The 25,433-nt window shown below is 45.0% G+C and overlaps 1 protein-coding gene across 5 annotated transcripts in view; it reads right to left on the reverse strand.

Moving 5' to 3' along the window:
- tcf3a (transcription factor 3a) overlaps window positions 1-25,433 on the reverse strand; it is a 42,275-nt gene that overhangs the window by 9,572 nt on the left and 7,270 nt on the right. For all 5 annotated transcript variants that reach the window (XM_055866617.1, XM_055866619.1, XM_055866618.1 and 2 more), the window contains exons 2-17: window positions 25,183-25,279; window positions 24,130-24,202; window positions 13,565-13,638; window positions 11,821-11,896; window positions 11,276-11,316; window positions 10,634-10,763; window positions 9,899-9,948; window positions 4,741-4,843; window positions 3,029-3,165; window positions 2,779-2,917; window positions 2,549-2,607; window positions 2,283-2,361; window positions 1,039-1,115; window positions 688-867; window positions 390-501; window positions 122-254 (exon numbers count right to left, since the gene is read on the reverse strand). In XM_055866617.1, the coding sequence (XP_055722592.1) occupies window positions 122-254; window positions 390-501; window positions 688-867; window positions 1,039-1,115; window positions 2,283-2,361; window positions 2,549-2,607; window positions 2,779-2,917; window positions 3,029-3,165; window positions 4,741-4,843; window positions 9,899-9,948; window positions 10,634-10,763; window positions 11,276-11,316; window positions 11,821-11,896; window positions 13,565-13,638; window positions 24,130-24,202; window positions 25,183-25,236 (1,517 nt within the window). In that variant the 5' untranslated portion in view covers window positions 25,237-25,279. The remainder of the gene's footprint in view (window positions 1-121; window positions 255-389; window positions 502-687; window positions 868-1,038; window positions 1,116-2,282; window positions 2,362-2,548; window positions 2,608-2,778; window positions 2,918-3,028; window positions 3,166-4,740; window positions 4,844-9,898; window positions 9,949-10,633; window positions 10,764-11,275; window positions 11,317-11,820; window positions 11,897-13,564; window positions 13,639-24,129; window positions 24,203-25,182; window positions 25,280-25,433) is intronic.

Genomic DNA, 25,433 nt, shown 5'->3' on the forward strand with positions numbered 1-25,433 from the left:
CCTGTAACTATTCCCCAGGTCGTTGCTGCAAATGAGAACGTGTTCTCAGTCAACTTACCTGGTAAAATAACGGTAAATAAATAAATAAATAAAAATTGCTACAGACAGAGGGCTTAGTCACCTTGTTCGGGGGCGGGCCTTCGAGTCTTTCTTCTCGTCCTCTGACTTGTCAGCCACGGAGGAGTTCTCGTCATCCTCCTTGTCCTCCCTTTTGATGTCGGCGCCACTGGACGAGTGTGTGGAGCGGGAGAGGCCTGAGGGAAAATGGGGGGGGACAAGTCAATGCCAAGCACAGTAGATATTTTGAGAAAGAGGGAGAGTCAATCATTTTGTCTCCTTTCCTGAATGGCAAGAGAGAGGAAAATAAAGAGTGACAAGGAGGAACTAACTGGTGAAGCCCTCAGGCTGGCTGCCAGGCTGGGCTGAGGGAGGGCCATTGTGACCATGCAGACCAGGACCACTAGAGGGCGGACCAGCAGAGTCCTCATGGTGGTTGGACATCTACAGAGCAAAGGAGAAACATGGGATTCGATAGTTACAGTCCTACAGTCTCTTCATAACATAGCTGTTACATGAGTATTTACATGAGGCTGTATAGAACAGCATGACAATAAATAGACAGAATCCTAAAACTTCCATATGGCTAGATATGCCCACTATAGATCTATTCATCCCTCCGTTTCTTACCAGGTTGGGCAGTCTGTTGGCCAGTCCCAGGCCAGCGTTGTTGAAGGCCTGGGCAAGACCTCCTATCCCAGCGCTGAGGAGGCTGTGCATGTCAGTCAGCCCCCCTGGGCCCCCCTGTCCCCCGGCGTGGCGCTGCAGAACGTGGATTGCCTCCTCCAGGCGGTCCTCCATTTTGTTTTGCTGTAGAAGAGAAGGTGAGTATACCGGGGTAAGTATAACGAACCCTGTTTATTCATCGACTTCAACTCATCCAGCTTGCTTCAGACTAAGGTGTTATTCGTGATCTTTTATGACTGCTACTCATATGTGTGACTACACACGTTCAGGAGTAGGACATGACACGTAACTCACCAGAGCCTGCAGTCCTCCCTCAAAGTTTGGAGAGGGTGTGGCCTGTCCCGAGCCCCGGGACCACTGAGAGGCAGAACCTACAGAGACAGAGAAACATTAAGCATCTGGACAAAAACTTTGAAAATAGTTGGCACAAACCGCAAGAGTGGGGCTGTCGATCTACCAGGCAAACGACCATTCGGTTGAAAAGCAGTCAACCATAACTTGTTATCTAGTAACTCTAGACAAGATGTAATCTAATTATGTCAAGGTTTTATGGTTGGCCATTTCAGACACCACACTCAAAGCACTGGTGTCAAAGAAGAACCTAATCTGGTCACTCGATTCCACATTGGACCAACAGTGACATTTGCACTTCATCTGCCTGTGAGAAAAAAGCTATTTTTTTTGTCATTTTCCATGTGGCTGTAACCTTACACCACAGGATATGGCACCCTAAGGACTAAAATAGGCGGGATCCGCTAGGTCAGGTGGGATCCGCTAGGTCAGGTGGGATCCGCTAGGTCAGTTCACTGACGTTTTTGCTCTTACACCTACCCAAACACTTAAATCTCTTTAGCAAAATATCACCTTAGCCCAGTGTTCAGTCACAACCGAATATAAACTAGCTAGGAATCAGCAGTAGGCTCCAACCCACCATATAGGAAATGCTTTGCTAGGTTTCACTAAGGGTTAACCCAATTGTGATCCTCCAAGATACAGGTGTACTTTCCCTGCCATGTCCAGGGGAAGCGCTAGTTACAGGCGTATTTTCCCTGCCCAGTCACCTGCTATGGCCTGGGGAGAGCTAGTTACAGGTGTATTTTCCCTGCCCAGTCACCTGCTATGGCCTGGGGAGAGCTAGTTACAGGTGTATTTTCCCTGCCCAGTCACCTGCTATGGCCTGGGGAGAGCTAGTTACAGGTGTATTTTCCCTGCCCAGTCACCTGCTATGGCCTGGGGAGAGCTAGTTACAGGTGTATTTTCCCTGCCCAGTCACCTGCTATGGCCTGGGGAGAGCTAGTTACAGGTGTATTTTCCCTGCCCAGTCACCTGCTATGGCCTGGGGAGAGCTAGTTACAGGTGTATTTTCCCTGCCCAGTCACCTGCTATGGCCTGGGGAGAGCTAGTTACAGGTGTATTTTCCCTGCCCAGTCACCTGCTATGGCCTGGGGAGAGCTAGTTACAGGTGTATTTTCCCTGCCCAGTCACCTGCTATGGCCTGGGGAGAGCTAGTTACAGGTGTATTTTCCCTGCCCAGTCACCTGCTATGGCCTGGGGAGAGCCCACTGGAGTAGATGGAGATGAAGGGAAGGTGTTGCTGTTGTGGTCCGAAGGATAAATCTACACAGAAAAAAACATAATGAAACGGTCATTCAATAGTCAGATCTATGATATAGAAAACAGTAGAACAGACACTCGGCCTTCTCTATTATTTGCAGATTGGGTTTCATCTTAGTCTTGGTAGATAAATCAACTTTGCATAATCACTGAAGACTATGCTTGATGCAGTCTGTGCCACTCTACTCACTGATGCCAGGGCTTTGCCGATCTCATCTCCTGAGCTAGGTGGAGCTGTTCCCCGGTTGGCTGGGAGGGAACAACAGGGTGGATAGCAAACCATTAGAACTGACATTTTCAATTTAGAGAAAAGATGGAGGTAAAGGAAGAAACAAAGGAAGAGCCAGAAAGTGAGAGAAAAACAGAGACAGGCAGATACAGACAGACAGTCTACAGAGTGTCAGTGGTAGACAGTCGTACCCATGATGCTGTCTGTTCCGTTGATGGGGGGTGTGTGGTTGGGGACTCCGTAGCCAGTGGACCCAGGGTGAAAGCTCCCGTTCACCTCGCTGCCGTGAAGGGGGTAGTTCTGGGGCGAGAGTGGCAACGGCTGGCGCTTCTGCACAAAAACAGGCTCAAAGTCATTCTCTGGGCGTTCAGTGAGAGAGAAATGGTAACGTGTTCTATACTACTATATAGAGAACCAGCTAGTGTGTGTTAGTAGTCGCACCAGTCTGTCCTGGGGGTTGATGGCGGTGAAGGGGGCGGGCTGGCCCAGGTGAGGGGAGTTACCCAGCACAGCAGAGTAGCCCGGCTGCCCCATCGGCCCGGCAGAACTCCACGGGTCAGGGGAGGGGTGCAGACCTTCTGTCAGGGGGGAACCAGGAGGAGGGATGTTTGTGTGTAAAGGGAGTGGTGAGAGGGGGGTGGGGGTATAGAGGAGGGGTGTTTGTGTGGAGGGGAAAGGGTGGTGAGAGGGGTGTTTGTGTGGAGGGGAGAGGGGTGTATGTGTGGAGGGGAGAGGGGTGTATGTGTGGAGGGGAGAGGGTGGTGAGAAGGGTGTTTGTGTGGAGGGGTGAGGTAGTGAGGGTACAGGGGAAGGAGGGGAATAGAAAGAGCGTGAGTACCAGAGGGACAGCAGCCACCAGAAATAAGACAAGGGGTCACATTCGCCTGATGACTTCATCTTACTGTACAGACAGACAGACGACTCACTAGCACACTGTCATAAGGTTTCAACAGAGAGGATGAGACAATACAGGCAGTAATAGGGCACATACACTGTGGCCAGTTTATTAGGTACACCAGCCTGTTCACGAAAATGGATCGCTTCTACAGACATTGACTCAGGTGACCGTGAATTGCTATATAAAGCAGGCACACGGCAGAGGCATTCAGTTACTGTTTGATTGAATGCTAAACAGGGCCTCCAGAGTGGCGCAACGGTCTAAGGCACTGCATCACAGTACTTGAGGTGTCACTACAGATCCAGGTTCGATCCCGGACTCTGTCGCAGTTGTTCGCGACCAGGGTACCCATGAGGCGACGCAAAATTGGCCCAGCGTTGTCCGGGTTCGGGAAGGGTTTGCCCGGCCGGGATGTCCTTGTCCCAAAGCGATCTAGCGACTCTGTGGCGGGTCAGGCGCAATGCATGCTGACACGGTCGCCAGGTGTACGGTGTTTCCTCCGACACAGTGCGGCTGGCTTCAGGGTTAAGCGGGCAGTCTGTCAAGAAGCAGTGCGGCTTGGCACGGTCGTGTTTCAGAGGACAAGACCAACTAACAATTGGATATCACAAATTTGGGGAGAAAAAGGGGTAAAAAGTCCAACAACAACAATTCTTATAATAAAAGAAAAGAATGGGCAAAACAAGTGATTGAGCATGGTATGAGAGTCTGTGCCAGGCCTGCTGGTTCCAGTATCTCAGAAACACTCCCATCAGCTAACTATAACAAGAAGTGGCTCCAGTGGGAAAGCGATCAATACTGGACAATTGAGGAATGGAAAAACGTTGCCTGGTCCGACGAACCCTGGTTCCTGTTCAGTCAGGCAGTTAGGATTTGGCATCAGCAGTATGAGTCCATGGCCCCATCCTGCCTGGTGTCAACGGTACAGGATGCTGGTGTAATGGTGTGTGGAATGTTTGCCTGGCACACGTTAGGTCCCTTGATACCAATTGAGCAAAGTTTCCATTCCCCGTAGAATTCAGGCTGTTCTGGATGCAAAGGAGAGTCTGACCTGGTACTAGATGAGTGTACCTAATTAAGTGTCCACTGTGTGTATATGACATCATTGGTCAGCTAAATAATTTTTTTCAATAAATAAATACATTTCAGACAACTTTCTCTATGTTGCCGAGGTATCAAAGTGGGTAAACCCATAGTGCTAAGTATATTGTGTAGTTTAGGCCCACAGACAAGATCTGGTATACACTACACTAACCTTGCATATAGAAGGAGCCGGGGTAGCCCACGTTCCCAGGCTTGGAGGCAGGATACCCTGCACCGTCTCTGTTATAGTCCTCTCCTGAGGCTGACGCATACACCTACAGAACACACACAGTAGGGAGATGGGGGAAATCAGACACAGTAAAAAAGGTTTCAAGCTAATCTCACAGGCACAAGTACAGTGAAATTCCTTCCTTACAGGTTCTAAACCCAACAATACAATAATCAATATTAATGTAGTACTAAAACAAACACAAAAAAATAAGAACACGAAAAGTAATTCATATACAGGGTCAGTTTCAATATCATATACACAATGTGCAAGGATACTGGAGGGATAGAGGTAGATATGTATAGGGGTAAGGTGGCAGGGATACTAGAGTAATGGAGGTAGATATGTATAGGGGTAAGGTGACAGGGATACTGGAGTGATGGTTGTAGATATGTATAGGGGTAAGGTGATAGGGATACCAGAGTGATGGTTGTAGATATGTATAGGGGTAAGGTGACATTGATACTGGAGTGATGGTTGGAGATATGTATAGGGGTAAGGTGACAGGGATACTGGAGTGATGGAGGTAGATATGTATAGGGGTAAGGTGACAGGGATAGATGAGTGATGGTTGTAGATATGTATAGGGGTAAGGTGACAGGAATCCTGGAGTGATAGAGGTAGATATGTATAGGGGTAAGGTGACAGGGATCCTGGAGTGATAGAGGTAGATATGTATAGGGGTAAGGTGATAGGGGTACTGGAGTAATGGAGGTAGAGATGTATAGGGGTAAGGTGACAGGGATACCAGAGTGAAGGTTGTAGATATGTATAGGGTAAGGTGACAGGGATACTGGAGTGATAGAGGTAGATATGTATAGGGGTAAGGTGACAGGGATCCTGGAGTGATAGAGGTAGATATGTATAGGGGTAAGGTGACAGGGATCCTGGAGTGATAGAGGTAGATATGTATAGGGGTAAGGTGATAGGGATACTGGAGTGATGGAGGTAGATATGTATAGGGGTAAGGTGACAGGGATCCTGGAGTGATAGAGGTAGATATGTATAGGGGTAAGGTGGCAGGGATACTGGAGTGATGGAGGTAGATATGTATAGGGGTAAGGTGACATTGATACTGGAGTGATGGTTGGAGATATGTATAGGGGTAAGGTGACAGGGATACTGGAGTGATGGAGGTAGATATGTATAGGGGTAAGGTGACAGGGATAGATGAGTGATGGTTGTAGATATGTATAGGGGTAAGGTGACAGGAATCCTGGAGTGATAGAGGTAGATATGTATTGGGGTAAGGTGACAGGGATCCTGGAGTGATAGAGGTAGATATGTATAGGGGTAAGGTGATAGGGATACTGGAGTAATGGAGGTAGAGATGTATAGGGGTAAGGTGACAGGGATACCAGAGTGATGGTTGTAGATATGTATAGGGTAAGGTGACAGGGATACTGGAGTGATAGAGGTAGATATGTATAGGGGTAAGGTGACAGGGATACTGGAGTGATGGAGGTAGATATGTATAGGGGTAAGGTGACAGGGATACTGGAGTGATAGAGGTAGATATGTATAGGGGTAAGGTGACAGGGATACTGGAGTGATGGAGGTAGATATGTATAGGGGTAAGGTGACAGGGATACCAGAGTGATGGAGGTAGATATGTATAGGGGTAAGGTGACAGGGATACCAGAGTGATGGTTGTAGATATGTATAGGGTAAGGTGACAGGGATACTGGAGTGATAGAGGTAGATATGTATAGGGGTAAGGTGACAGGGATACTGGAGTGATGGAGGTAGATATGTATAGGGGTAAGGTGACAGGGATACTGGAGTGATAGAGGTAGATATGTATTGGGGTAAGGTGACAGGGATACTGGAGTGATAGAGGTAGATATGTATAGGGGTAAGGTGACAGGGATACTGGAGTGATAGAGGTAGATATGTATAGGGGTAAGGTGACAGGGATACTGGAGTGATAGAGGTAGATATGTATAGGGGTAAGGTGACAGGGATACTGGAGTGATGGAGGTATATATGTGTAGGGGTAAGGTGACAGGGATACTGGAGTGATGGAGGTAGATATGTATAGGGGTAAGGTGACAGGGATACCGGAGTGATGGTTGTAGATATGTATAGGGGTAAGGTGACAGGGATACTGGAGTGATGGAGGTAGATATGTATAGGGGTAAGGTGACAAGGATACCAGAGTGGTGGTTGGAGATATGTATAGGGGTAAGGTGACAGGGATACTGGAGTGATGGTGGTAGATATGTATAGGGGTAAGGTGACAGGGATACTGGAGTAATGGAGGTAGATATGTATAGGGGTAAGGTGACAGGGATACTGGAGTGATAGAGTTAGATATGTATAGGGGTAAGGTGACAGGGATACTGGAGTGATAGAGGTAGATATGTATAGGGGTAAGGTGACAGGGATACTGGAGTGATAGAGGTAGATATGTATAGGGGTAAGGTGACAGGGATACTGGAGTGATAGAGGTAGATATGTATTGGGGTAAGGTGACAAGGATACCGGAGTGATGGTTGTAGATATGTATAGGGGTAAGGTGACAGGGATACCGGAGTGATGGTTGTAGATATGTATAGGGGTAAGGTGACAGGGATACTGGAGTGATGGAGGTAGATATGTATAGGGGTAAGGTGACAGGGATACTGGAGTGATAGAGGTAGATATGTATAGGGGTAAGGTGACAGGGATAGATGAGTGATGTTGTAGATATGTATAGGTGTAAGGCTACAGGGATACTGGAGTGATGGTGGTAGATATGTATAGGGGTAAGGTGACAGGGATACTGGAGTGATAGAGGTAGATATGTATAGGGGTAAGGTGACAGGGATACTGGAGTAATGGAGGTAGATATGTATAGGGGTAAGGTGACAGGGATACTACAGTAATAGAGGTAGATATGTATAGGGGTAAGGTGACAGGGATACTGGAGTGATGGTTGTAGATATGTATAGGGGTAAGGTGACTAGACATGAGGATATATGATAAACAGAGTAGCAGCAGCGTATATGATGATTGTACACTCGCATACAATCAGTATAAATGTGTGAGCAAATTAAGTGAGTGTATGTGCGAATGTGTTGGAGTGCCAGTGTGCGTGAGTGTGTTGAGTCCTGTGAGTGTGCATAGAAAGTGCAAAAATACAAAAATACAAATAGTCTGTGTAGCCATTTTGTTAGCTATTTAGCAGTCTTATGGCTTGGGGATAGAAGCTTTTCAGGAGCCTGTTGGTGTCTATGGCTTGGTTGGCTGGAGTCTGTAACATGTTTTTTTCTAATGATTCCCAAGTGATCTGAAATAGTAGACTGTGTGTGGTCAAAACCTTGTATCCTGTCTTGATTAGGCCACCCACCCACACACACATTGAACACTGCTCAAATGGTTGGTATGTCATTTGAGGAGTACATTTTTACTATCTCTTTTTACTGCTTAATTCAAAATCAACAGCCTCTGTGGCATTTGAGGACACTGGGGCTTTGTCTTTACTATTGAACTAAGCAGTGTGGAAGGTTTTCTTAGGGGATGTTCTGTTACTAAGACAACAAACAGATTTTAAACAGACAAGAATTCCACACACAGTTATAGTAAAGTAGCCTTTTGGTCACATGTTAACTACAGCTAACCTCGGTGTAAACATACTTTTCTAGATTATTTAGCCTATACTCATGAAATGAACTAGCCTATACAAAGTACAAGAAACTCTGTGTGCTCCTGTACAATCTGCTGCATGTAGGTTCAGTAAACTGCCTTGAACCAATGACAGGGAGGCTGCCATTAACCCAGAACAATATCTCAAGTCCTTATAACTCCTTATGTTCCATTACCAAGACAACAAATTCATTCTTTACTGGCTCAGAAGGAGCCATAAACCCAAAGTTTCTTCTCTGTGATCTCAGGGTCTTACGGCTAGGTTTGAGATGTATACGGTGTGTCTGTGCCAGTGTGTGTGGTGTGTGTGTGTATGCGCCCGCGTATTACACACATTATCAAGTTGGTTCTGGTTAACACACATGATCCAGTCTTCTCTCTGGCTTACAGAGCATCACACAGAATTGATAGTTGTCTCTGGCATGTCACTAAAGAGGTGAAGGTCCTGAGGTTGTGAACTAGCAGATGCCACAGAATCAGCCCAATTCTGGCAGGCATGAGATAATAAAACTATGGGCCAGACGACTCAGTTCCTACACAGTGAAGTTGTTTCTCTAATTTGATTAAACAGAGAGAGGAAGAGAGGAATAGAGGGTGAGAGGAAGAGAGGAAGAGGGGGAGAGGGAATGGAGAGATGCACTCCTAATTACTGTGCCATCTGCCCATTCCTGGACTGCAGCCAACTCTACAGGCAGCTGGGATAGAGGGATGGGGGAGGGAGAAAAAGAGTGAGATGGAGTTAAAGAGAACGGGGGAGGGTGAGAGAGAAACAGAAAGGAGGGTGGGAGCAAGTAGAACTCACAAGAGGGAGATGGAGAGAAAAAAAGAGGGAGGGGAGAAAAAGAAAAATATGGAAGGTGAACAGTCGACACTGTATAGAGGAGGTTTAGTGAAGTCATCAAGCCTCATTCTTTACCTTAAGCAATGGACGGGTGAGAATGCTGGGCTGGAAGGAATGCATGCACATCTATAAAATAAATGGCCTACAAATAAAACCCACTATAAATACAGAAGTCTAAATAAATGAATGGGTGAATGAGTGGGGCTCCGTTGATTTTTTCACCTCGTTGGCAATGCAAAAGCACACAGCTGTGGGGCTGGAGGCCCTCTCTCTCTCTGCCAGTTTGGCTGCCGTTCTAAAATCCGGGGTTATAGTCTGGGGATTGGTGTGCGTCCACATTACACACACTGACAATGAGGGCTGGGAGGCAGTTTAGGCATGGGGGATGCAGAACATGTGTGTGTAAGGGAGTGGGTGGGGTGAATGTTTTAGATGAGGAAGCATTCCTGAGAGTGAGTGGGGAAAGGTTTGAATATGGTTGGGCGACAAGGTTTCTTGCGTAGGTGGGCTCATTTTGGGTTGGAAGGGGCAAAAAGTCCGAAACAGGTTTGTGTTCTTCAGGGACAATAGGCAGACTAAGGTGTGGCAGTCTGGTACGAGGAGGTAATGGTGGGAGAGAGGGGCAGTACTTACTGAAGAGGGCAGGCCAGGGGGAACTTTCCTGATCTTTTTTGGCTGGCCATCTGAGGAGACACACACAGTGAGTACATAGATGAAACAACAGAGTTATGAATGCAGTGTTAACAGTTCGGGCATATCGATGAATGGGTTCATTCATGCTGTGAATGGGTTCATTCATGCTGTCCATTAGGTAAGCTCTGTGCTGGTAGGAATATCTGTCTTTATGAGCCCTTATAAATGCCTTAATCAAACGGAATCTTATCTTATCCAACCAGTGTGTTTATGCAACGGTGTCACCCCGCCGCTCCTCCCATTGAACCCCTGGCTGGTTTAGCAGAAGTGAGAGTTCTCTGGTTGTTATTTTAAACATCAGTAGGAGAAGTGAGGGTAATCACAGTCCTACATATACACCAGAGTAAAGAGCAACTCCTTCACATAGTAATAGTATTAGTGGAGTGGATATGGTCGTGAATTCCATGTGATTTTACACGGACCTGCCTATTAGGTGACACTATGAATCGTTTCATGTAATTCAACTGCAGTAAGCATTAGCAGTAGAAATAGAACTGGAATTAAAAAACACCCTCCAATATGACCAGAAGGAAACACCATGGAACACTGCTTTACATTGGAACACTGCTTTACATTGGAACACTGCTTTACATTGGACAGTCGGTTCTACATTGGAATGTGTGCTCCATCTCCCTTGCATTCTATGGGATAATATTCTGTGGTTTCTGTCCTTACCCATGCTCTCCTGGGTGGATCTCCTGCGAGGATTGAACTGGGAGGGGTAGAACTGGGAGCCAGACTTCAGACCCGAGGGGGACAGGGCATCAGGACTGGGCATGGGCATCTCACTGGGCATAAAGCCCGGCTACACAGGAGGAGAGAAGACCAGGTCAGTCCCACAAATACTGCTAGAGATAGTAATGTTGAGAGAGGACGAGGGGGAGCAGGAGAGAGGATGAGAAGGACGAGGGGAGCAGGAGAGGAAGAGAAGGACGAGGGGAGCAGGAGAGAGGATGAGAAGGACGAGGGGAGCAGGAGAGAGGATGAGAAGGACGAGGGGAGCAGGAGAGAGGATGAGAAGGACGAGGGGAGCAGGAGAGAGGATGAGAAGGACGAGGGGAGCAGGAGAGAAGATGAGAAGGACGAGGGGAGCAGGAGAGAAGATGAGAAGGACGAGGGGAGCAGGAGAGAAGATGAGAAGGACGAGGGGAGCAGGAGAGAAGATGAGAAGGACGAGGGGAGCAGGAGAGAAGATGAGAAGGACGAGGGGAGCAGATTCACAATAAAAATCACTCAGCTGAAGAGACCACAGCTACAGATGGGAGAACTAGTCACAAGAGCGAAAAACCAAGTTGGAAGAGAAGCGACTGATTTTACCTGTGCTCCAAAAGAAGAGTAGGGTCCTCGCTCAGCTTTGCCTGTAAAAACAGATAGAGGGACAATCAGGGCAGGACATGGTAAAAACCTTTAAAGGCCGTTTCACTCATCTCCAGCACATTAACAACCAATCTGACCTGTTCCCCTTTCTCCAGTTGGGCGCCCCTTATCTGCCACCCGCCCGCCGTGTGAGGTGCTCTATATGAAGGGTTGTATTTATGACTTTAGACAGGAGCAAAACAACTTGGCTCGTTATAGAGGGTCCGGGGGTAATTAAAGCCTAACCCCCATCTCTGCTCTCCTGACAGCTCAGCTGAGACACACAAACATGCTACACTAATCCCTTGGGAGAGGTTTGTTTGTGCTTGGGTGCTCCTAAACCCCTCAACCCCACCCTAAACCCCTTACACCCCCCACCCTTTGTCATGATGGGGACGTCCAATCAGCTGAGCTTAATTAAATGGAAGGCCAGGGAGAGAACCTGTTCCAGATACAAGATCTAAAACATAGGCCAGGATGGAGGAAATATATTCAGATCTCCTTACCCACAATTCCTGAGCCGAACATAGGGGTGGAAGCCAGGCATTCATGCTCATTGTAATGAGTTCCTTCACCATAACCCTGGAGGGAAGAAGAGAAAGAAACAGACAAAAAGAAAGATGAAGAATTTAAATCAAATGCTGTGTCTTAAAACAGATTCAACATGACCATCTACAAGCAAAACGCACTGTGCCTCTGAGCTCTTTGGACCAATCTGTTACATCCAGATAAGATTAGTCATATGGATGAGTAATATCCCCGGTGGACGATATCAGGGTTATGGATTAGTGATATCCACGGTGTAAGAACATGTCGATGTTGATACACTACATGACCAAAAGTATGTGGACACCTGCTTGTCGAACAGCTCATTCCAAAATCATGGGCATTAACATGGAGTTGGTCTCGCCTTTACGGCTATAGAAGCCCCCACTCTTCTAGGAAGGCTTCTAGGAAGGCTTTTAACTAGATGTTGGAACATTGCATGACTTGCTTCCATTCAGCCACAAGAGCATTAGTTTAGTTGGGCAATTAAGCCTGGCTAGCAGTTGGCGTTCCAATTCATCCCAAAGGTGTTTGATGGGGTTGAGGTCAGGGCTCTGTGCAGTCCAGTCAAGTTCTTCCACACAGCTCGACAAACCATTTTTGTATAGACCTCGCTTTGTGCATGGGGACAATGTCATGCTGAAACAGGAAAGGGCATGCCCCAAACTGTTGCCACAAAGTTGGAAGCACCGAATTGTCTAGAATGTCATTGTATGCTGTAGCGTTAAAATTTAAATTCACTGGAACTAAGGGGCCTAGTCCAAACCATGAAAAACAGCGCCAGACCATTATTCCTCCTCCACCAAACTTTACAGTTGGCACTATGCATTAGGGCAGGTAGCGTTCTCTTGGCATCCTCCAAACTCAGATTTGTCCGTCAGACTGCCAGATGGTGAAGCGTGATTCATCACTCCAGAGAACGTGTTTTTCACTGCTCCACAGTCCAATGGCGGCGAGCTTTACACCACTCCAGCCGACGCTTGGCATTGCACATGGTGATCTTAGGCTTGTGTTTCGGCTTCTCGGCCATGTAAACCCATTTCATGAAGCTCCCGACGAACAGTTCATGTGCCGACGTTGCTTCCAGAGGCAGCTTGGAACTTGGTAGTGAGTGTTGCAATGTGCTTCAGCACTCGGCGGTCCCATTCTGTGAGCTTGTGTGGCCTACCACATCGCAGCTGAGCCATTGTTGCTCCTAGATGTTTTCACTTCACAATAACAGCAATTACAGTTGACCGGGGCAACTCTAGCAGGGCAGAAAATGGATGAACTGACTTCTTGAAAAGGTGCCATCCTATGACGGTGCCACGTTGAAAGTCACTGTGCTCATCAGTAAGGCCATCCTACTGTCAATGTTTGTCTATGGAGATTGCATGGAGGGGTGCTCGATTTTATACACCCGTCAGCAATGGGTGTGGCTGAAATAGATGAATCCACTAATTTGAAGGGGTGTCCACATACACTTGCACTATATATTGGGGTGGCAGCGTAGCCTAGTGGTTAGAGCGTTGGACTAGTAACCGAAAAGTTGCAAGTTCAAATCCCAGGGCTGACAAGGTACAAATCTGTCGTTCTGCCCCTGAACAAGGCAGTTAACCCACTGTTCCTAGGACATCATTGAAAATAAGAATTTGTTCTTAACTGACTTGCCTAGTTAAAGGTAAAAAATCAAATAAATATACACAAAAGTGCAGTGTCCCTTACCCGTCCCTGGTTGAAGGAAGGGCTGTTCTGTTCTCCAGATGCCCAGGGGGTAGAACCGCTTCGCTCATCCATACCTAGAACACAGAACACAGGGTTAGACCTGAGAGGTGTTGGACTGGAAAAGGAGGGAGAAAAGGACCAACTAAATACTTAATCTAAATAACCCCTAGTCCCCCCCACCCGAGTATTGATAGGTTTGAGTGGGTTGGAAATGTGTGCAGAATATGCCAAAAATTCCACCCAGCCAATCAAGGTGGAGCATTACCATAACCTCAATACCTATCCAATCTTTTCAGATCCAGAATATAGAGGCACTGCAGCTTCCGAACTGCCTGGGAGTGCTATAAAAACCTTTGGCTACTTCAGTAACCACTATAACCACTTCAGCTTCCTGTGTCCGCTCTGCCACCAACATGCTGACGCGGGTTGATTTTGTCTAGACACGATCAGGACACGCATGTTGAAATATCCAAAATTAACTCTGAACCAACTATATTAATTTGGGGACAGGTCAAAAAACAATTCATGGCAACATTTATGTCAATTTAGCTAGCTAGCTTGCTGTTGCTAGCTAATTTGTCCTGGGATATAAACATTGGATTGTTATTTTACCTGAAATGCACAAGGTCCTCTACACCGACAAAAGGGTAAACAGAGTTTGTTTCTAGTAATCGCACCTCCTTCAGGCTTCTTCTTTAGACTTTATATGGGGGTTGGCAACCAACTTTCATTTAAGGTGCATTGCCACTACCGACTGGAGTATGGACCTCGGTTCATCTTTCAATCACCCACGTGGGTATATGCTCCTAAAAACCAATGAGGAGATGGGAAAGATGGGACTTGCAGCGCTTCAAGCGTCATAAATAGAACCAAGTTCTATTTTAGCGCCTGGCTACGCAGACGTGTGTGAGCAGTGTGGGTGCAATGATTGAAAAACATGTTAACTGTCTTTCAAATAAAATTCATAAAAATCCAAATAACTTCACAGATCTTCATGGTAAAGGGTTTAACTTCTTTGGGGTAGGGGGCAGTATTTTCACGTCCGGATGAAAAGCGTGCCCAGAGTAAACGGCCTGCAACTCAGCCATAAAAGCTAGAATATGCATATTATTAGTAGATTTGAATATACAACATTCTGAAGTTTCTAAAACTGTTTGAATGATGTGAGTATAACAGAACTCATATGGCAGGCAAAAACCTGAGAAAAAATCCAACCAGGAAGTGGGAAATATGAGGTTGGTCGATTTTCAACTCAGCCCCTATTGAAGATAGTGGGATATTGGTCATGTTGCACTTCCTAAGGCTTCCACTAGATGTCAACAGTCTTTAGAGCCTTGTCTGATGCTTCTACTGTGAAGTGGGCCCGAATGAGAGAGTATTAAGTAAGGTCTATCATGAGCTGAACATGCGCTGACCATGCGCGTTCATGTGAGAGCGAGTTCTGTTCCATCACACTTCTGAAGACACAGGAATTCTCCGGTTGGAAGATTATTGAAGAATTATGTTAAAAACATCCTAAAGATTGATTCAATACTTAGTTTGTAATGTTTTTACGGACTGTAATAACTTTTTTAAACTTTGTCCGTACTTTCCGCTGGACTTGCACGCATGTCGTGAGTTTGGAAAGTGTACTGAACACTAGAACAACAACGAGGAATTTCGACATAAATGGACATTATCGAACAAAACAAACATTTATTGTGGAACTGGGATTCCTGGGAGTGCATTCTGATGAAGATCAAAGGTAAGTGAATGTTTATAATGTTATTTCTGACTTCTGTTGACTGCACAATATGGTGGATATAATTTGTCTTGATTGGGCTGAGCGCCGACCTCAGACTATTGCATGGTTTGCTTTCGCCGTAAAGCTTTTTTGAAATCTGACACAGCTGTTGCATTAAGGAATAGTGCATCTAAAGTTCCATGCATAACACTTGTATTTATCAACATTTATAATGAGTATTTCTGTAAATTGATGTGGCTCTCTGCAAAATCACCAGATGTTTTGGAACTACTGAACGTAACGCGCCAATGTAAACTCTGATTTTTGGATATAAATATGAAATGTACCGAGCAAAACATACATGTATTGTGTAACATGAAGTCCTATGAGTGTCATCTGATGAAGATCAAAGGTTAGTGATTAATTTGATCTATATTTCTGCTTTTTGTGAATCCTCTCTTTGGCTGGAAAAATGGCTGTGTTATTCTGTGAATAGGCACTCACCTAACATAATCGTTTGGTTTGCTTTCGTCGTAAAGCCTTTTTGAAATCGGAAACTGAGGCTGGATTTACAACAAGTGTATCTTTAAAATGGTGTAAAATACATGTATGTTTGAGGAATTTTAATTATGGGATTTCTTTTTATTTTTTTTATTTGGCGCCCTGCAGTTTCACTGGCTGTTGACGAGGTGGGACGCTACTGTCCCGTGTACCCTAGAGAGGTTAAACAGTGTTTCCCATGCTTATTCAATGAACCATAAACAATTAATGAACATGCACCTGTGGAACGGTCGTTAAGACACTAACAGCATACAGTCGGTCTGCAATTAAGGTCACAGTTATGAAAACTTAGGACACTAAAAAGAGGCCTTTCTACTGACTCTGAAAAACACCAAAAGGAAGATGCCCAGGTTCCCTGCTCATCAGTGTGAAGATCGTCTATGGGCACAAACCCACCGTCACTGGACCAGACAGGACTGGCAAAAAGTGCTCTTCACCGACGAGTTGCGGTTTTGTCTCACCAGGAGTGATGGTCGGATTCGCATTTATTGTCGTAGGAATGAGCGTTACACCGAGGCCTGTACTCTGGATCAGGATCGATTTGAAGGTGGTCTGGGGCGGTGTGTCACAGCATCATCGGATTGAGCTTGTCGTCATTGCAGGCAATCTCAACACTGTGCGCTGCAGGGAAGACATCCTCCTCCCTCATGTGGAACCCTTCCTGCAGCCTCATCCTGACATGACCCTCCAGCATGACAATGCCACCAGCCATACAGCTTGTTCTGTGCGTGATTTCTTGCAAGACAGGTATGTCGGTGTTCTGCCATGGCCAGCGAAGAGCCCGGATCTCAATCCCATTGAGCACGTCTGGGACCCGTTGGATCGGCGGGTGAGGGCTAGGGTCATTCCCCCAGAAATGTCTGGGAACTTGCAGGTGCCTTGGTGGAAGAGTGGGGTAACATCTCACAGCAAGAACTGGCAAATCTGGTGCAGTCCATGAGGAGGAGATGTACTGCAGAACTTAATGCAGCTGGTGGCCACACCAGATACTGACTGTTACTTTTGATTTTGACCCCCCCTTTGTTCAGGGACACATTATTCCATTTCTGTTAGTCACATGTCTGTGGACCTTGTTCAGTTTGTCTCAGTTGTTTAATCTTGTTATGTTCATACAATTATTTACACATGTTAAGTTTGCTGAAAATAAAACGCAGTTGACATTTCTTTTTTTGCTGAGTTTGTGTGTACAATACATTTATTTTGCTACGGGAGCAGTGTGGTCAGCATGTTAGTGTGGCTAAGAGCTGTAGGGAAGTTTGAATAATTAACAAGCATGAGGCTCCTACAATCATCCTCAACATTTGTCATTCTCCCACTTCACTCCTTTACATTTTTCCATGGCAACGCAGTAGCAGTTAATATCCCCATCCCTTTACACCCTCTTTGCATGACAACAGACTAAGGGATACACATTAACAGAATGGACACAAGTCATTTAGCCATGTTGTACCTGGTCAAATGATTAGCATTGAAAAAAGGGGAAAGTAGGGAGAGTGTTTTAAAGATTGGTGAAGCAGCAATTCTCTCCCTCCAACCTCCTCTCTTACCACTACCCAGCATCTCTGGGGGGAAGCTGTGGCTTAATTGTGGGCTGATCTGCATAATAGTGCATATTAATGAGGCTTTGCTCTATGAATATTCATATTTTTTTGTTTTGTTGTCTAATTAAAAAAACAGAGAGGCGGAGGCGAGCGGGTAGGAAGAAGACGATCAGCCATCGAGGAGAATGATGGTCCAGAGTGGAGTGAGCTGCTACATCACCGTGACAACTGATCTATAGGAGAGATGCCAGCAGAATGGCAGATGGAGGAGACGAGGGGCTTGTTGCCTCGACGTGATGTCACTCTCCATGTCAATCAGTAGTGAGGAAATGTACACAGCAGAGACATAGAACAGCACACATACGGACCAGTCCCTTCCTCTGCTGGAAATGACAACAGTGTTTCTCCTAGTCATTTCCCAGGGGGATCGCAAAGGCGCCAACGAAGGGATAGTTCACCAGGGACCTCACGATATCACCAAGCGCAGGTGCCGATACGATATGTATTATGATTCTATATGTAGTGTGATTCAAAACTGTGATTTTTGAAATTTGATGTTCCAAACATATTTCTCACCATATGTCTGCTGCAGAGGGATTAGAGAGCCATGAGAAAACCAGTTTTGATCAGTCATTGAAATAAAAGTGCTGAAAACATATTGGCTCCCTATTTAAAAAGATGAACAAGCTATGAAGGAAAAACACCGAAGTTTTGGTGCAGGTACAGCCAACTAGTGCAAAATATTGTGATATTGTCAAAGCGATACAATCAAATATAATATCCCGATATGCAACTATCAATTCCACCCCCCCCATCACTGTGTACAAAACATTAAACACCTTTTCTTTCCATGTTAGACTGACCAGGTGAATCCAAGTCAAACCTATGATCCCTTATTGATGTCACTTATTAAATCCACTTCAATCAGTGTAGATGAAGGGGAGGAAACAGGTTAAAGGATTTTTAGCCTTCGAGACAATTGAGACATGGATTGTATGTGTGCCATTCAGAGGGTGAATGGGCAAGACAACATATTTAAGTGCCATTGAACAGGGTATGGTAGTAGGTGCCAGGCGTACCAGTTTGTGTCAAGAACAGCAACGCTGCTGGGTTTATCACGCTCAAAAGTTTCCCGTGTGTATCAAGAATGGTCCACAACCCAAAGGACATCCACCAACTTGACAACTGTGGGAAGCATTGGAGTCAACATGGGCCAGCATCTCTGTGGAACGCTTGACACCTTGTGGTGTCCATACCCCGACGAATTGAGGCTGTTCTGGGGGGAAAAGGCGGCGGTGCAACTCAATATTATGAAGGTGTTCCAAATGTTTGGTATTCACCCACATTTAAATGTAATCTAATAATAATAATATCCAATAATATATATATTTTTTAAACTTTGTCACAGCTTAGCATTTGTACCTTTTGGCATGTGCTAAACAGCTAGCCTAAAATCACCTTCTGACTACTTGTACAGACCACAGTCTAGATATCCACAAGATGCGTTAAACTTGAGGTTAACCATCTCCATAACCCTGTCGAGGGCTGCCAAGACAAACATTATGAGGTTCGTCTTGGTCTGGTCTCCTCCTCCTGCTGCTGCTAAACCAGGCCGGACCTCAGATGCCATCTTCACAAGCCACACAATCCACATTCCCCTCAAGTCAATACTATGAATGGGCGCCTAAAATGGAGTCATCTGAAGAATGTGGAAGACTTAGCATAGCCGCTGGGGTAGGAAATGAACACGGTGGGTATCCCTTACTGCTCTTTAGGAAGACTGACAGGTGCAAAGGAGGGGAGATCCAGATCTGAACTGACACCACGGGGATAAAAGGAGAGCTCCGCAGGTACCTAGAACCCCTGGCCCCGGGCTATTCACATATTCTCCTGGGGAGGGAAAGGTGGACAGGAAGTAAGGAGGGAATGGAGAGGAGAGGGGGTTTGGAATGCATTGAAGGAAGTGCTCTCCTAGACCTTCTGGGTTAAGTTGTAAGTAGCATCACAACTCTTATTGCAAGGGGTTTTTATGGTTGTCCAGGGATTTGAACTGTATTAAAAAAGGTATGGAGGGAAAGTTCATTTGAACCAGGGAGATACAAATATGAAGACTGTTTCACACCACACGAATGACTCACATTGAGAGGGAGAGCGCAAGTGAGCAACTCTGAAGTAAAACATCAAAATAGCTTTCATGCATATTCATTACGAATTCACTTTTTTTTATTCCACATTTTCCTTCTAATTAACAGAGCTGCTGATTAGTAGATGAAGGAGAGAATAAGTGACAGACTCGTCTAAGTAGACTCCTCTGTATTGCTCAAACTTCAAATGGCTTCCTCCTACAAGTCGTTACCATGACAGCCTGACATAAGACACTACTACAACAGAGAAAACAACGGAGCTCCTGTCCACAAATCCCTGGTTTCACACATCCATAGAAATCGTTAGAAGAAAGGACCCCGTATTGAACTCCACATTCTAACTCTATGGACTCATTTAAAGTATGACAAATAAACCAATAATCTTGACAGTGGTTTGTCTACTATGTTGCAGAGCCATTGCTGACTAGAACAACCCTAACATACGTGATACACCTTAACCGCTTTTTATGGGGTTTGCCGGCGGGGAAACTTGTGTGCATGCGTGCGTACGTACGTCAGTGAATGTCTCAGAGAGCGAGAGGGTTGAGTCAGGACAGACACGTTCACTATAGCGAGCCTTCCCTTTAAACCCGGGCCTCACCACCCCTTTAAGAGACTGAGGCTGGTCTATAATTAACACAGGAAGAGATAGTGGAAACGGAGCAGTCAGACTGAGTCACTGGCTCTGAGGCTACAGGACTAAAACACAGGGAACATGCAGACACATGTACACACTTACTGGTGTACTGTCTGTCTACACTTTCTTCTTTCTCCTGTATGACAGAAATGTGAGTCACCCAGACAAGGCAAAATGACTAATAAGTATTAAGGAGCGCGATTGTGATTTAAGGAATGTCTAGAATGGAAATGCAACAGTATGGTGTGTGATGCGTCTGAAATGATTCATAAGAGCTGGTGTTAAGATGCCGAGAGGTCAATATTAAAACACCAATTTTACATTCCAAACTTCAACACGATTAGGCATGCTACTTTCATATTGAAGATATTTTTGAAATCATTGAAGTTAGAAGTTAGAAGCTACAAGCACTAGGCTAAATCCTTCAGAAAAATGCTGACCTTAGTAGCGGGCTCAACGCAACTGGTACGCCTCTTTATATTGTGGACAATGGATGTTATGTTTAAAGCTCTGCGGTTTGAGCAGTCAGACATAGTATGCCTCTAGACCACACAAGGAATCCAATTCGTATGCAAATCTGATCTAGTTACTAAATGACCAATTCCATTTCCATTCACATGAAGGAAACTTCCTAAAGAACAGAAAGTTCATGCAAAACACACTCTGCTCTTCTGCATTTAGCCAAAGCCAGGGTTTAAAAATACCAGTTCAGATTCTCAGTTTCTGGTTGCCAGTAAATGAAACTTGGTTGGAAGTTAGGTGGCACCTCAAGGGAATCGCACATACCCACCTAATGTCAGAGAGAACCAGGGATGCATGACAGCTACTACGGGTAGAAGTCTGTCCTTGACACAGATCAATGATCAGTTTACCCCTCCCCCAAAACAGACCTTAGCCCAGTATCCAGGGTCAGGGTAAATTCATCCTAATCCATGAGTCCTTGACAATACATGGCAGCCATTTTACACCCGACAAGGATGAGCCTGAGCACCAGAGAAAAACAGCCATTTTACACCCGACAGGGATGAACCTGAGCACCAGAGAAAAACAGCTCATCTAAATCAAAATCTATATAAAAAGGCAAAGCAGAGAAGATACTAACTAATGGTACCAAGGAGAAGGTATGGCAGAGAGATCCAGAACCTTCCCTCAGAAAGCCTCATCATTCTCATTGTGAAAATATGGGTGGGGTGAGGGGGCTGGGGGGTTCCTGGGTGAAATCATACACTGGGCCACATATGTTGCCTGCCTATCCAGTTCTCTCTCAGTGGCCAAGAACCTTTGTCTGGGCCTTTAATGAGCATTGTGGAGACCTGGGCTGAGGGCTGCCACACAATGCCAGGAGCAGCCGTTGGATTGAGAACAGTAAAGACCTTTTGTAAACGTGCACCTTTTGTTGCTACAAAAGAAGACCTAAGTGGCACTCAAGCTGTAGTTTGGGTCCCTGGCCTCAACCCTGCCCGTCCTTTTCATCTTATTTCGGCTACTTCAATATCCTGTTTCTTTTCAGTTAGGAGCTGAAAGGACCTACAGCAACGGTTCAGAGGTTCGAGGAGGGTGAATGAAGGTGGTGGAGGAGAGAGGATGAGGGCAAGTGATTGGGGGAAAGAGGGTTGAAGGAAGACAGTAGTTGGGATGTGGAGCATGATTCTTGTCTTGATCTTTGGATGGTTGTCAACAAGAGGAGATGGGGCCTATCGAGGGATGGTGGTTGACTGTAGGTGAGGAGGAGCAAAGAAACACAGAAATAGTTTTTCTTCCACAGGGTGAGAGGTGGGGGGTGAATAGGGTTATTTCCCATCACCCCTCCAGTCTTTACACCCTCAGTAGAGCATGATGGAGAGGCAGGGGACACCTGGAGGGGGAAGGGGCTGGTTCAGTCTGTTTTAACTAGCCTCATTAACAGGTGGGAGCAATATGGTGGAATGCTATCCAATCCTTTGAACCCTCACTGGTAATGAAGGACAGCATGCCATTTTGGCATATTTGGAGTATTGATACAGCTACTGGGATTTGACTCCAGACAGCACTCCCCACGAGGGCAGTAAGAAGGGCAGTAGGGGGGGTGGAGGGGTCAGAGGTGAGACAGTGAGAGGGTTCTAGGAAGGAATAAGAGAAAGTGTAGTTAGGCCTGTAATAGCTAATCACTGTCATGCTGTGTCTTTAATAACCCTCAAATCAATTTCCGCAGCCCCACAGAAATCAAATTAGCATAATTAAAATCCCCATAAAAAATGTCCATTTAAGATACATATGCAGAGGGTTTGTTGTTGCATGGGCTAAGTCTCAATCCACCAAATCCGCCGCTATCGGCCTTCCGCATCTTTGGTGAAAGTTGGAAGAGCTACAGCGGCGTTTGGCAGACCACGAGACATCACGGAAATAGTCTTCTCACAAAAACGTCTGTAGCGTTGAACGGTTTGGCCTACAAACTATTATGACCCCTTTATGGATTGGTGAGACTCTCACAGACAGCACCTTCCGAAAGTGTTCACATTTTGTTGTGTGACAGCCTGAACATTTATTAAATTGAGATCGTGTCACTGATCTACACATTATATACCATAGTGTCAAAGTGAATTAAAAAAACATTATAATCATAAAAAATGTAAATATGAAGTCCTGAATCAAAAACTTTAAGCGCTTTGTTATGGCAAGCCTAAATAAATTCAGGAGTAAACATTTGCTTAACAAGTCAAATTAACTGCATGGACTCACTCTATGTACAATGGTATTTAACATAACTTGACTGACTACCCCATACCCCTCTGTACACCACACATACAATTATCTGTAATGTCCCTCAGTCGAGTAGTGTATTTCAATAACCAAAAAAATACAACTAAATGTAGGTCAATCGCTCAGCCCTACTGTCTAGTAATGATCAACCAACTTCACAGAACTTGAAGAATTTTTCAAAGAATATTGTGCAATCCAGGTGTGCAAAGCTCTTAGAGATTTACCCAGAAAGACTCACGGCTGTAGTCGCTGAAAAAGGTGATTCTAACTAGAAAGACTCACGGCTGTAGTCGCTGAAAAAGGTGATTCTAACTAGAAAGACTCACGGCTGTAGTCGCTGAAAAATGTAATTCTAACATGTATTGACTCACGGCTGTAGTCGCTGAAAAAGGTGATTCTAACATGTATTGACTCACGGCTGTAGTCGCTGAAAAGGGTGATTCAAACATGTATTGACTCATGGCTGTAGTCACTGAAAAAGGTGATTCTAACATGTATTGACTCATGGCTGTAGTCACTGAAAAAGGTGATTCTAACATGTATTGACTCCAGAGGTTAAATAATCAAGATACGTTTTTTTTAATATATTTTTTTATTATTATTATTTTTTACAAATGTTGGAAATTTTCTACTTTGACAGTGTATTGTGTAGATCATTGACACACACAAAAAAAGAACAAAGACAATTCAATCTCTCTCCCACCTCGTAACAACAAATTAGAAAAAAGACAAGTGGTGTGAATCCTTTCTGAAGGCATTTTACATGTTGGTTGTTTTGCTCTGCGACCCCCACAAGCATCATGTGACTCATCTGAAGTCGGTACTGCCGATCTGCTAACTTCTGTCTGAACGGTTTGGCGAACAAACTATTAGGACCCCTCTATGGAAAGGTGAGTCTCTCACAAACATGTTGGTTGTACTGCTATAGAACACCCACACGCCTCACCTGAAAGTAGCCCGTTACCAGTTTAAAAAATTAATGAATTACTTTCAGATAAGTAGAGGAAAGGTAGACGTTGACCAATTTTGATCATATTGGTTACATATGAAGAACATCCCGGGTTATAACGCTGTTGTACGATCACCTGAAGACCATTTTGACTGAAATTATTAAATGCTTGTACCATCCCTAGGCTTTATAAAATAAAAAATATGTGAGCCGCAAACCGTCAGTGCATATTGACTTTATTTTTGTATTAGAACCAAAGGGCTAGTCTTACCAGTGCCTCCGAACTGGCTGCTGGCTAGAGTGGTGGGCCTGTTCTTCCCATTCAACACCGGCGGTGCAAACATCTGAAACGTAGACAGACAGTGTCAAAAACATTAAACCAGAGATGGGGTCAAAAAAAAACTGCACTGAAGTCTTAAAAAATATAAAAAATAGCAGAAGTCTCCTTTGGTATCTATGCTTTGGGAAATATCTACCCTGTGGCTAAACACTTCATCATTAGTAGTCACCTTCACTATACTACATTAACCCAAGCTGTTTACTTAATAGACAAAGTACATTTAACCAATATGGCACGAGGGGGTGTGGTATATGGCCATATATCACAAACCCCCGAGGTGCCTTATTGCTATTATAAACTGGTTACCAACGTAATTAAAGCAGTAAAAATACATGTTTTGGCATACCTGTGGTATACGGTCTGATATACCATGGCTTTCAGCCAATCAGCATTCAGGGCTCTAACCACCCAGATATAATAACTGTTATATACACCTCTGATATTACATTGTTTGGTGCTAGGTGCCAATTTAACCTATCCGATAGAAGGATTTAGTCATTCTCAGTTACAACAGACTCCAGCAGCTGTCAACTGTGGGAAGCAATCTAAACATGCCAAGCTTGGGCTGACTCATTGATGCGAGTGACTCACAACAACTGCCCAATAACAACACAGACTGATTGATACCATGCTATTCTTCCATTTATGTACCAAAACATTATCTCAAATAATACAACAAAGCCCATGCACTCAAGTGCTCCACAAGTTTCATTTTTTTATATTAACAAGACCACATTTTGATTCAAACGGATCTTTGGCATGTCTATCTAGATGTGTGTAGAGAAACACTGTCTTGTTTATACAATAAAAAGCATAGGTTGAAGCAATTCAGTTTTTGCTGCCCATCCCTTCATAAGAGATGACGTATTTGACTACAAACAACCTATTACTTTCTTGAAGGAAGGGTTCTGATCAAAGATTCTAGCATTATGGTTTAAGATATTCAAAGATATTGTAGGGCTGTTGACAGCCAAGATCTCTTACCGCGCTGAAATCCAGCAGGTCACTGAGCTCCTTGTCTGTCCCCACTGTAGCCATTCTCTGCTGCTGTTCCTTAGGCCCTCACAGTCTCAGCAATTGACTAGGGAGAGGGGAGAGGACTGTCATTTTGTGGGATAAGTCTGGATTAAGGTACAAATAGTTGAAATGGACCGAAGACAAGAGTCACAGTGTGACAAAAGTGTGAAGACAAATACTACTCGATTGATTCCTGTGTAAAGGGTACATTTTCTGCT

This window comes from Salvelinus fontinalis, chromosome 17, assembly GCF_029448725.1.
Source record: "Salvelinus fontinalis isolate EN_2023a chromosome 17, ASM2944872v1, whole genome shotgun sequence".
Classification (NCBI taxonomy): domain Eukaryota; kingdom Metazoa; phylum Chordata; class Actinopteri; order Salmoniformes; family Salmonidae; genus Salvelinus; species Salvelinus fontinalis.